Source organism: Nannobrachium achirus, assembly GCF_963921795.1.
Source record: "Nannobrachium achirus genome assembly, chromosome: 19".
Taxonomy (NCBI): Eukaryota; Metazoa; Chordata; class Actinopteri; order Myctophiformes; family Myctophidae; genus Nannobrachium; species Nannobrachium achirus.
The window spans coordinates 4,832,976-4,845,511 of NC_137826.1; the positions used below are offsets into that span (position 1 = coordinate 4,832,976).

Consider the following 12,536-nt stretch of genomic DNA (forward strand, 5'->3'; position numbering starts at 1 on the left):
TGAAAAAAAGTGTCCATCCACTAGAATGGACACACATGAACACACATTTTCTCAATCAGCTAAACGAGGGAGCGAACACACAAACAGAGAAAAGCATCTCTCTGATCTCAGGTCATTTTGACATCTTTAAAAAAAAAAAAAAAAAAAATGATTTTTTTTTTTTTTTTTTTCTATGTAAAAAACACAAAAACCGTCATAAGCCATCATTGGCACACAGGGCTATTGGAAAAAAACCGTCATAAGCAGTCATTGGCACAGAATGAGTTAATCGTGATGTGACATTTTCATTACGTCCCATCGTGCTCATATTCACTCAACGTGGGAGGTGGAAGTAGTTCCACCTCCCACGTTGAGTGAATATGAGCACGATGCCACTGATGGCAGTCCTAATGCATGTTGAAGAATGTGAGGCTGACACCCATTTGTTCTCCTCCACAGTGCGAAGTGGCCACAGGCGGTGCGCGCCAACGGACACCTGCTACTCAACTCTGAAAAGGTGTGTTCAGTGTTTCTCAACCTTTTTTCTGCATGGGCATTAGGGGTGTGCCAAAAAATCGATTCACTAAACTATCGCGGTTTTAATGCCACGATTCAATTAAATCGATTTCAAAGTTCAGAATCTATATATATATATTTTTATTCTCTCCCTCTCCTCTGTGCTTGCTGCGATCATCAAAGAGGCCGCGCTACACACACAGCCGGTGGAATGCGTCTTTTAATTGCTGCTTTAACTTCAAAAGAACTGAAACTGAGAGGTCAATTGTTGTGACCTGACCTCTTGACACAGTTGTCGAAAAGCCATTCATTGCAACAGGCACACACACGCGCACACACACACACACACACACACACACACACACACACACACACACACACACACACACACACACAAAATGGCAGCATTGCAAGAAATGTAAAACAATATCTGAATATAGGCTGACTCTGACTCATTTACCTTAAATTATATATTTTGGAAAAATAGCTGCTCAGAGACAGGCCCATGGTAAAAGCCAAAAAAGGTAGTTAAAAATAATATTCTTTAATATTTTCTAAATATCCCATTATTGATTCCCATAAGTGATTGTTCATCACTTCAATAAAAAGGGAAAAGGGTTGTGTACTCATTTACAGATTTGTAGTTATATTGGGGGAAAGTGCTGTGGTCCTACGACCACCACCTAAACATTTTAAATTCAAAGTATATAAAAAAAGCAATGTAAATTGTGCAATAATCGCAAATCGCAGAACAATCTATAATCGTGATATAAATCGAATCGCCACCCTATGAATCGAAATCTAATCGAATCGGGAGAAGTGAATCGTCCCAGGCCTAATGGGGACACTTTTCATGTCCCAATAATCCATGGGCACAACGTGGTTGTGGGTGTGTGAGTGTGTGTTGTGCATGAAAATGTAAGGTGCATAGTCCATAAAATAACAATGTAATTCAGGAGTATCGAGCATGTCAGCGCTGCCCTGAGCCAAAAAAGTTTGCGAAACACTGCACTACCTTAGAGGCTTAGTTACAAATAATCACCATAATAAATATATAGGCACTGTGCCTAATAAATATTAGGCACAGTTTTAGATTGTTTACTTCTTTAGAAACACATTAAATTGAGTGTTAGAAGAAGGCTAAGTTCAAAGCAGCACTCATACCGCTTTCAAATATTAATATGAAGTCACCAGGAAAAAAGAATGAAAGCTACTGTAAAAATAACTAGAGTAAAAGACAACACATTTAAGATGATAAGTTTAAGCCTATAAATAAGATTTAGGAATGATTAAAATATAACGCTGGATTTGGCAACAGTACTATTGATAACCAAGAATTAGCTCTAGTCTTATTGATTGATAAAGTTGCTCATCTAAATTGGATTTTGCATTGCATTTTGATCTCTTCAGAGACGATGTAATACTAGTACCATAAGAGCAAATTACAGCGGTATGAATATGGTCAATGCAGGGTTCCCACGGTCATGAAATTCCTGGAAATATTTTGAAGTTAGAAAAATAATTTTTCCAGGACTGGAAAAGTTTTGGAATTGATCAAGGGTCCTGGAAGGTCCTGGAAAAATATCTATGCATTGTCTTTGGTTATTGATTTTGTTAATACCTCTGAAATGACAAATTAAACATTGGCCAAATTGTCAAATATTAAAGGCAGAAATGGTGAAAATAGCCGATCTACACGCTCACAATGCCTCGCAACGCGAGGCGTTGTGAGCTTGTAGATCTGCTATTTTCACAATAGAAACGTGGGTAGCACTTTACAATAATGACCTGTTATAAATCATTTATAAACATTTATAAGCAGTTTATAGATGAGTAATAAAACATGAACAAACTGTTTATTGACATTTGTAAATGTTTAACTACATTTATAACTGTTTTAAACATCATTTACATGTTATTAGTAAGGTATTAGTAAGTAGTAAACTAATCATGAATAAAACATTTATATACATTTGTAAATGCTTACTAAATCATTTATAACCAATGCTAAAATTCACATAATGTGTAGGTAGGAATGCATTTACAAATGTCTGTTAAGGTGACCTCCATGTGTTGTTCATGTTTAATATACGCTTTGTAGATGTTATCAAGAGCCCTAATGTAAAGTGAAGACTATTCATTGCGACCATCAGGTTGCAAGTTACTATGAAAACCTCCCCCGGCTGTCTGTCAGTCCCTCCGTCAGTCTGTCCGTCACGTCACGTCACGTCACGTCACATCACGTCACGTCACACTTTTGGCCCTACTCTTATCTCCGGCACCGTTTCCCCTATCCATGCCAAACTGCTAAACATGAACAAACATGGAGGCCACATTAACAGACAGTTGTAAATAATGAATAGTCTTCACTTTACATTAGGGCTCTTGATAACATCTACTAATGATTTATAGATATTTAAGGAATGTTTTACAAAGCATAACCATGAACAAACAAGGAGGCCACATTAACAGACAGATATAAATAACCAGTAAGGAGATAAGCAACCTCATGGTGGCGCTAGAAGAGGGGCATGTGAGAAATCAGGGGTGGAGGTTGTGGTTTGGCAGCCAAGGAGTGTGTGCAAAGTTTGGCATGGATAGGGGCACCAGTGCCAGAGATAAGAGTAGGGCCAAAAGTGTGGCGTGACGTGACGTGATGTGACGTGACGTGACGTGACGTGACGTGACGTGACGTGACGGACATCCGGTGGAGGTTTGTATAGTAACTTGCGACCTCACGGTCGCAATGAATAGCCTTCACTTTACATTAGGGCTCTTGATAACATCTGCAAAGCGTATACCGGTATTAAACATGAACAACACATGGAGGTCACCTTAACAGACATTTGTAAATGCATTCCTACCTACACATTATGTGAATTTTAGCATTGGTTATAAATGATTTAGTAAGCATTTACAAATGTATATAAATGTTTTATTCATGATTAGTTTACTACTTACTAATACCTTACTAATAACATGTAAATGATGTTTAAAACAGTTATAAATGTTTAGTTAAACAGTTATAAATGTTTAGTTAAACATTTACAAATGTCAATAAACAGTTTGTTCATGTTTTATTACTCATCTGTAAACTGCTTATAAATGTTTATAAATGATTTATAACAGGTCATTATTGTAAAGTGCTACCGAAACGTGTTATACAAAATTCCTCAACTCTTAGTGCTCGTCAGGGTGCCGGGTCCCCAGTTAAAATATGATAATTTTGGGGGTCACAGCCTGAAAAGGTTGAGAACCACTGGCATACACTACCTGTCTTTGGGCATTGTGCATAGGAGTAAGCGACCTGTTATTGAGCTGAATTATTGTTATATAGTCCTGGAAATTGGGTTAATATTCTGGAAAAGTTTTGGAAATGAATTGGTGAAAATGTGTGGGAACCCTGTCAATGGCACTTTTGTGTGTGTTTGTGCGTGCGTGTGTGCTTTGTGCGATATCCTACTAACATCTTTGTATTCCCGCAGATGTCCAAATCTACAGGAAACTTCCTCACCCTCAGACAAGCTATTGAGAAGTTCTCAGCAGACGGTACTTTTCTTTTCACTTGTAATTGTACTGTTTGGCCTCCAGCTAATCTCAGCCTGTCGTTTATTTTAGCCTCCTGTGGATATTGTAATGGCAGATTATACAGCCAACAATGAATACTGTTGCTTCTGTATGCATTTGCTGTAAGAGTACTCTTGAGTCTATAATAATAACTGTATTATTATTATTATTATTATTATTACCCTTATAGAGGAAGAGGAGTTAATTGCTTCTCAAGCATTCTCTCATTTAGTTTATAATTCTACAGAGCCATTGTCCAGTCCTTTGAAATACAATTTCAACTTAAACCAACTGCTTAAATATTACTGGGATGTTACATCTGAATAGGTGTTATTTCAATGTCTTTTAATGATCAGGCATTATACCCTGAAAAACCTTGTAGCTTGTCTGTCTGACTGTCTGTCTGTACTGAAAGTGATGTCAGTGACGTGTGTCACAGTGATGTGGTACAGAATGAGTTAGCTCAACTCATAAAAGGTGAACCAGCTCTCTTGAGTGATATAGAACACGCTGATCATTGACCATGTTGGTGGCGGGGCTGACATGCCTGAGGAGTCTCCCTGGGGTGGCTGGGCTGCGTCCCATGCTGACACACGGTGGCACCCTGTCCCCTGCCCTGAGAGGTTCCACCCCGAAGGCTTGTCCACCCCTGCTAAAGCCTCATCAGGGTTAGTCCACAAAGGCCAGATTTGGCTTCCGTCGGGGGAGGACCACCAAAGACCAGCTGAAAGAAGCAGCGTTCGAGCCAGCCACAGATACTGCCATTAAAATTGACCTAACCCTTTTTTTTTTACCTTTATTTAACCAGATTGAGACATGATCTCTTTTTCGAGTGTGACCTGGCCAAGAGGCAGAAATAAAAAATTACACAATCCTTGCTTACATACAAGACATCACAACAAAAAATAGAACATCCATGATACACAAACAGATACCTAAGAACTCCAAAAATACAAAATGTACACTAAATACTAAACTAGTTTACAATTCACAGGTAGCAGTACACGCATAGTATGCCCAATGAATGTACCCAAAGGAAGAGATCACAGAGCAAATTAATTACAAATCTGAACAAGTGCAAGCGTTTATAGATCTGTCTAGAGTGATTCTCTTAAAACTTCTCAAAGGAATAAACACAGCCAATTTGAGTCTGGACTGAAGGTCATTCCATGACCAGGGGCCAAAAAAGGAGAGGCTTTTTTTTGCCTCCCTCAGATGAAAATGCAGGTACTACACAGCGTAACCAGGCATTTGATCTGAGATTTAGCCCATTCTTGACCAGTACAAATTTGGAGGAAATGTAAAAAGGAAGCTCACCAAGTAAGGCTTTGTATACATATACAATAATATTGTTCTGCCCATATTATGGGCAGAATGATCCTGGCTGGTGGTGAAGCCGCAGGCCTTGGTGCTCTGTGTTACTATGGACTGGGCATGTCGAATGAGATCGGTGCCTTTGAGAAGGCAATGATCTGGCCCCAGTACGTCAAGGACAGAATCCATTCCACCTACATGTATTTCGCCGGCAGCATTGGAATGACAGCCATGTCAGCTGTTGCAGTGAGCAGGACCCCAGCACTCATGGGTCTGATGATGAGGGGCTCTTGGCTGGCAATTGGAGCGACGTTTGCCGCCATTATTGGAGCTGGCAAGTTGGTCAGGTCCATTTCATATGAGCAGAGTCCGATGCCTAAACATCTTGCCTGGATTTTGCATCATCGTCATGTCACGTCACACTTTTATCTCCGCCTTACTCTTATCTCCGGCACCGTTGCGCTATCCTTGCCAAACTTTGCACACACACTCCTTGGCTGGCAAACCACAACCTCCACCCCTGATTTCTCACATGCCCCTCTTCTAGCGCCACCATGAGGTTGCTTTTTGCAGACAACATACATGCGATGCGACCCGACGGTCGCTTATCTCCCGATTAGAGTCTCTTACTGGTATATTTAGGTTATGTGTCATATCTGCCATGTGCAACTTCAAAGCTTAAAGAAATGTAATTGTCAGGGGCACGGTGGCGCAGTGGTTAGCGCTTCACCTCACAGCTAGAAGGTCCTGGGTTCGATTCCGTGGGGGCGTGTTTCTCCCTCCGCGTCATCAGCATCCACACCCTAGGTGGGGTTGGAGATAGGGCCTTTCTGTGTGGAGTTTGCATGTTCTCCCCGTGTCTCCTAGGGTTGATACCCTCACAAAAACATGCAGTAATCCTGGTCTCAATAATGCCTCCCCCTGGCCAGCCGGGGCGCTTGATGGAGGGGAAAGGAACTGGTTGGATTAACGTGTTCCTTCCACGCGCTACGTCCAGTCCAGAAAAAACTTGGACTACCCATGCATTGAAGGAAGCATGAGGTCAGTCCGTTGTCTCCCCAGGCGTGGCAGAGGGAGAGCAGAGCCCAGGATTACATAGACAATTGGCACTGGGTGAAAATGGGTTGCAAAATCGTGGGATAAAAAGTATGAAAAAAAAGAAAAAAAAAGAAATGCAATTGTCAACAACAAAAACACAATTACAGTATTTTCTGGACTATAAGGCGCACCTGACTAAGGCGCACTGTCAATGAATGGTCTATTTTCAAACTGTTTTCATATATAAGGCGCACCTGACTATAAGGCGCACATAATAGACGCTACCGTTGTGTTATGCATCAAACAGATGGAGCTGTGCTAAAGGGAATGTCAATGTCAATGAATGATCCATATATAAGGCGCACTGGACTATAAGGCGCACTGTAGTTTTTTGATAAAATTAAAGGCTTTTAAGTGCGCCTTATAGTCCGGAAAATACGGGTAAATCGTTAATCACAATTATTTGAGTGACAATTAATCGTCAAGTAAAATAATCGTGACTGCCCTATTTGCTGTCAAAAAGAACACTGGCTGGTAGCCTTTTGCCCTTCTAGTGGTACATCTCTGCGTTGTTTTAACCCTGGCTTCCATCCTCCCCTCCAGGCATGCGTCTGGCTCTGGCCGACGCCGGCGACACGGTGGAGGACGCCAACTTCGTGGAGACCATGGCGGATGCGGGCATCCTGCGCCTCTACACCTGGGTGGAGTGGGTGAAGGAGATGATCGCCAACCAGAACAACCTGAGGACGGGCCCCGCAGACACCTTCAACGACAGAGTCTTCTCCAGGTAGAGCAGAGTTCCCCAATTAGTGTTCCCCAAGGGCCGAATTATGTCTAGGGTACCAAGCCGAGGGCCACAACATTGCAGGGGGCGACGGTGGAGTTCCCACTACTCCAGCGACAGTTTTCGTCGTCGTTGTCGGGTGAAAATCTTGTATGTCCAAAACCGTTCGTTTTGAATTTATCATTTAAAAAATTATTTAAACTAGTGAAAACAGACGATCGTCCTCCGCCATGCACTGGGATCAATTCACCTTTTATTTACCGAGCTGCATATCCACTTAACCCTCTATTGGTAAACTTATACTTATAATATACATACTTGATACAGTCTTTTATTCACTCTCTATCAAATCTGTTTGCCAAAAAATAGCCTACAAGCTCACAACGTGTCACGTCGCAACGCGTGGTGAGCTTGTAGATCGTTTTTTGGCGAATGTTCCTCCCCAGGATAATGGATGTTGGGGATATTTTGATTATCGCGATAATATCGTAAATCACAATTTCTTTGGTCACAATGAAAATGTAATGACATTTTCATATCATCCCTTGATCCCTAGAAGAGAGAGCACGCTGTTATGAGGGAGGCGGGGAATGTATGTGAGAGATGAATGAACGAGAGCAAGGGATAACTAGAAAGGTGCAATCTCTGGGAAGATGCAGGTGTGGTTGCACTGACGCGAGTCGCGAGGAATCCACTTGGAAATGAATTCCCTCTTACCATTTCTATTGTGTATTGTGATGTCAAGAGGAGCATGACCACTGACCAATGCATGACCAATCCTGTCTGACTGGACATTATATTGTCCAAGATATCTGGCCTTACAAAAATATGTATATTCATATTGTATTCGTCTCGTGTTCATTTTGTTACTCGAAATAAGACAACTTTATGGGTTCTTCGACACAACCTTATTCCTCGCACTCAATCCAACCGCCATGTTCAACAAGTAGGAGGTCATGCCTCTTCCGGTCAAACCTTCACAATAAACGTCCCTCCATTAGCTCACAGTGCACCATATTACACACCGGCATAGCTAACAGGAAAAGGTTAACTGTGTTAACTTAACACATTTCATGTCCATTGTGAATGAAAGAAAATGCTACGTGCCACTAGGGCATTCACGAATAGTGATTTTTAGTATTCGAATTATTGGACCTCAAAGTATTCGAATAGTCAAATATTCAACATGACTGGCCAAACTGTCAAATATTAAGTAAGCAAGAGGCAAACATTGTGAAAATAGCCGATCTACGTGCTCGCAACGCCTTGCGTTGCGAGGCGTTGTGAGCATGTAGATCGGCTATTTTCACAATATTTATCTATGGAACCGAGTCATATTAAATATATAATACCTACAATTCCAAGTGCTTGTCAGGGTTGGGGTCCCAGTTCAAATATGTTTATTTTGGGGGTCACGGCCTAAACAGGTTTGAGAACCCCTGGTATAGAGCATTAACAAATTCATCCACCAGGGGCACTGACAACTCGTTCTTATGACTTCCTATCTAAATTAGACAAGTTTTATAAAGTATATATTTTTTAAAGAGAAAACAAATAAAAAAATAAGCAAAAATTCGACTTCGGTGAACAACGTCGAATAGTGACTTTGATATTCTAATATTTGAATATTCTAATATTTGGTGAATGCCCTACGTGCCACGGTTCTCACCTACAGCAGCCTAATTGCTTGGGGTAGGATGAGGTGAGAGAAGGAAAGCCCCCCAGACATGCAGATGGACTTGAGTCGATATGCATGTCTGGATCGAGGGCTTCCTTCTCCAGACTCGTGACCTGCCTGCCCTTTTTCTCTAATGAATGTTTGAATGGCCCCAAATGACTGATGATGACAGACTGTTTGTGTGTGATTGTGCAGTGAGATGAACGTGGGCATTCTGAAGACGGAGCAGCACTACGACAGGATGATGTACAAGGAGGCGCTGAAGAGCGGCTTCTTCGAATTCCAGGTGAACCACTTGACCTTTTTTCACTCTGCTATTTTGAGTGATTAAAGCTATACTGTGTAAGTTGCTCAACTAGTGGTCTGTAGCAGTATCGCAAACCGCGGTCGCGTCTGCTTTTTTCGGCCGTTTTTCGCCGCGGACCGGGCCTTCAGACCACCGCGTCCGCCTCGCCTCGCCGAGACGCTTTCAATGACGTCTCCCGTGTCCCTCTACGAGCAGCGGTTGGGGAGCTACATGCTAGACTTCTAGACCAGTGTAAACAAAGCTGTTGAAGCAAGCTATTTCCTGAAAAGACGCAAGATGCACTGTAATTGGCCGGTAGTGTATCATGTGTGTATGATCTGCGATGTGATTGGCCAACGTATACACAACGTATACAGATGATGCAGATTACGTCATTTTGCCGCGAAATCCCGCCCCTGTCAAGGCTAAGTAGAAAACATATAAAGAAATGGCTTTTGGGGCTGAAATTAACAGAGTGGGGGTTCTAAAACTTTAGCGATTTAATAGTTAGGACAATTTTAAGATATGTTTTATAAAAAAAAGTTACATAGTATAACTTTAATGTCTCTTGTTATTTCTCGTATTGTTTTTTTTAAGGTCTGATTTTTGATTGATTGATTGAATACTTTATTGGTCAGACAGTCAAACAGTAAGGCTAAAAGGATATCAAAAAACAGTCCTTGGGACTTTCCATTTTGGTCCTATGTATTCATTCAATCAACATAATGTAGCATGTGTTTGCCCAATAATGCATGCCATCAACAAATGCAGCATGTCTGGTCCGGCACATTGTTAGACTGGATGTTTAATAGCACGTAGACAAGTGAAGATGGTAAGTTTGTGTGTGTTTTTCTGTACACCACTGCAGGCAGCCAAGGACAAGTACCGTGAGCTGGCCATCGAGGGCATGCACAGAGACCTGGTCTTCCAGTTCATTGAGAGACAGACTCTCCTGTTGGCACCCATCTGCCCACACCTCTGCGAGTACACCTGGGGCCTCCTCGGCAAGGTGACACACAAGTTATATGCAGTACTGTAGGTGACAATGTGTTCTCAACCTGTGGGTCGGGACTCCTAGGGGGGGTCCCCAAATTATTTTGGGGGGTCCCCAGATGATTAGCTTAATGTGCAACATTGTTTTCTCTTTCAACAGTAAACAAACCAACATAAAGTTTAAGTCTGTAGAGCAGTGATACTCAAACTCCGGCCCGCGGGCCACTTCCGGCCCGCGGCACAATTTTGACTGGCCCACCCAACTTATTAGCATACCCAAAATGTTATTGTAGGCCTAATGCAAATGAAGAGACGTACTGTAGCTCTACTTAACAACTGCATCATTAGCCATTTGGTAGCTTAACAGTCTGGGTAATCTATTTTAAGTAGATTGTTTGATTTTATTTTATTTTCCTGTTTATTTTAGTTAAATTATTTAGTTTATTTTCTGTAAAAAGCCATTTGTGTTGAATGTGGCAACATCATAAATAGCATTGTGAAGCAATTGAAAGAGAGTTGTGCTCAGCTATCTTTAATGTTATCCAACTCGATAGCAGGCAGACAGATATCAACCCAGACAAATAGCAGACAAACGTACATTAATTTGTTTTGGTGTTTTTGTGGAATATGCTAATTTCACAGAATTATTAAAAAGAGAGAAAATGTAGCAAATTACTTTGATTACAAATTCTGTCATTGACAGAATATAAATGGAATTCCAAGCCATAAAATAATGCACATTGCAATTGTCATGAGTTATGTGGAAATAAAGCAAGAGGTTATCAAGTAATGTCATTGTATCAACTGGCCCGCGGGGGATAGCTTCGCTGTTTCTACATGTCATCTTTTCGACACCCAACTCTTATTCTAACCTTAACCTCCGTGGGGTGAGTCGCTAACCCTCCGGTCGAAATGATGTTCGTTCGAAAGAGCGAGATTTTACCGGCCTGTGGCCCCTTGTCATTTTTGTAATGTGGCCCACCGGTTCAGAAGTTTGAGTATCCCTGCTGTAGAGGGTATCTGCACATTTCTAAAGTGACAATTCTGCATGTTTCTACACGTTTCTAAAGTGACAATTCTGCATGTTTCTGCACATTTCTAAAGTGACAATTCTGCATGTTTCTACACGTTTCTAAAGTGACAATTCTGCATGTTTCTACACGTTTCTAAAGTGACAATTCTGCATGTTTCTACACGTTTCTAAAGTGACAATTCTGCATGTTTCTACACGTTTCTAAAGTGACAATTCTGCATGTTTCTACACGTTTCTAAAGTGACAATTCTGCATGTTTCTACACGTTTCTAAAGTGACAATTCTGCATGTTTCTACACGTTTCTAAAGTGACAATTCTGCATGTTTCTACACGTTTCTAAAGTGACAATTCTGCATGTTTCTACACGTTTCTAAAGTGACAATTCTGCATGTTTCTACACATTTCTAAAGTGACAATTCTGCATGTTTCTACACATTTCTAAAGTGACAATTCTGCATGTTTCTACACGTTTCTAAAGTGACAATTCTGCATGTTTCTACACATTTCTAAAGTGACAATTCTGCATGTTTCTACACGTTTCTAAAGTGACAATTCTGCATGTTTCTGCACATTTCTAAAGTGACAATTCTGCATGTTTCTACACGTTTAAGTGACAATTCTGCACGTTTCTAAAGTGACAATTTAAGGACGTCGTCCAATGCGGCCTGCACTCCGAAATGAGTTTGACAACCCTGGTTTACTGTAACTGGTTAACCCATTTAAGCCTAACATTTGTGGATGCTTTAACTATTAAAAAATAGCAGATGTACAAGCTCACAGCGCGGCACCGAGTGCCGCGCTGCGAGCTTGTAGATCTGCTATTTTTGAAAAAGTCGTGAAAATGTGTGCAAATCGTTGAGTATATGTATTTTGAAAGCGAACGTTTGTAACTCAAATTTTGCTTCTGGGTGGTCCCTGGAACTAGATATTTTGAAATGGGGGTCCGTGGCCAAAAAAATATCATTTTGGGGGTCCTTCACATGAAAAGGTTTGAGAACCACTGACATAGTAGTCTCTGAAGAACAGACTAACTGAGCTCCAGTCAAGTGAAAAGGACCTTTTCTTTGACGATGGCTGGCCAAATTGCTGACATAGAAACATAGGTTTTTTCCAAAAATCTTAGAAGGATTCAAAAGACACTTATAGAATCGGGTCAAAATTCTAATTTTCACGATTTTTCAAAAATAGCAGATCTACAAGCTCGCAGCGCGGCACTCGGTGCCGCGCTGTGAGCTTGTATATCTGCTATTTTTCAATAGTTAAAGCATAAAATAATGATACACAAAATGTGTACCCGTTCTAAATGGGTTAAATGACAGCTCTGTCCTTCCTCTCAACTCAACCCCT

At 41.1% G+C, this 12,536-nt stretch overlaps 1 protein-coding gene and 1 pseudogene across 2 annotated transcripts in view; both read left to right on the forward strand.

The window, feature by feature from the left end:
- lars1b (leucyl-tRNA synthetase 1b) overlaps positions 1-12,536 on the forward strand; it is a 71,774-nt gene that overhangs the window by 40,160 nt on the left and 19,078 nt on the right. Inside the window, exons 21-25 of the mRNA XM_080748506.1 lie at positions 439-496; positions 3,981-4,044; positions 7,018-7,201; positions 9,072-9,162; positions 10,031-10,171. Coding sequence (XP_080604632.1) covers positions 439-496; positions 3,981-4,044; positions 7,018-7,201; positions 9,072-9,162; positions 10,031-10,171 — 538 coding nt within the window. The remainder of the gene's footprint in view (positions 1-438; positions 497-3,980; positions 4,045-7,017; positions 7,202-9,071; positions 9,163-10,030; positions 10,172-12,536) is intronic.
- On the forward strand, positions 4,537-6,405 carry LOC308304050 (growth hormone-inducible transmembrane protein-like; annotated as a pseudogene). The gene is made up of 3 exons: positions 4,537-4,848; positions 5,436-5,782; positions 6,374-6,405. The product of its transcript is annotated as a growth hormone-inducible transmembrane protein-like (transcript).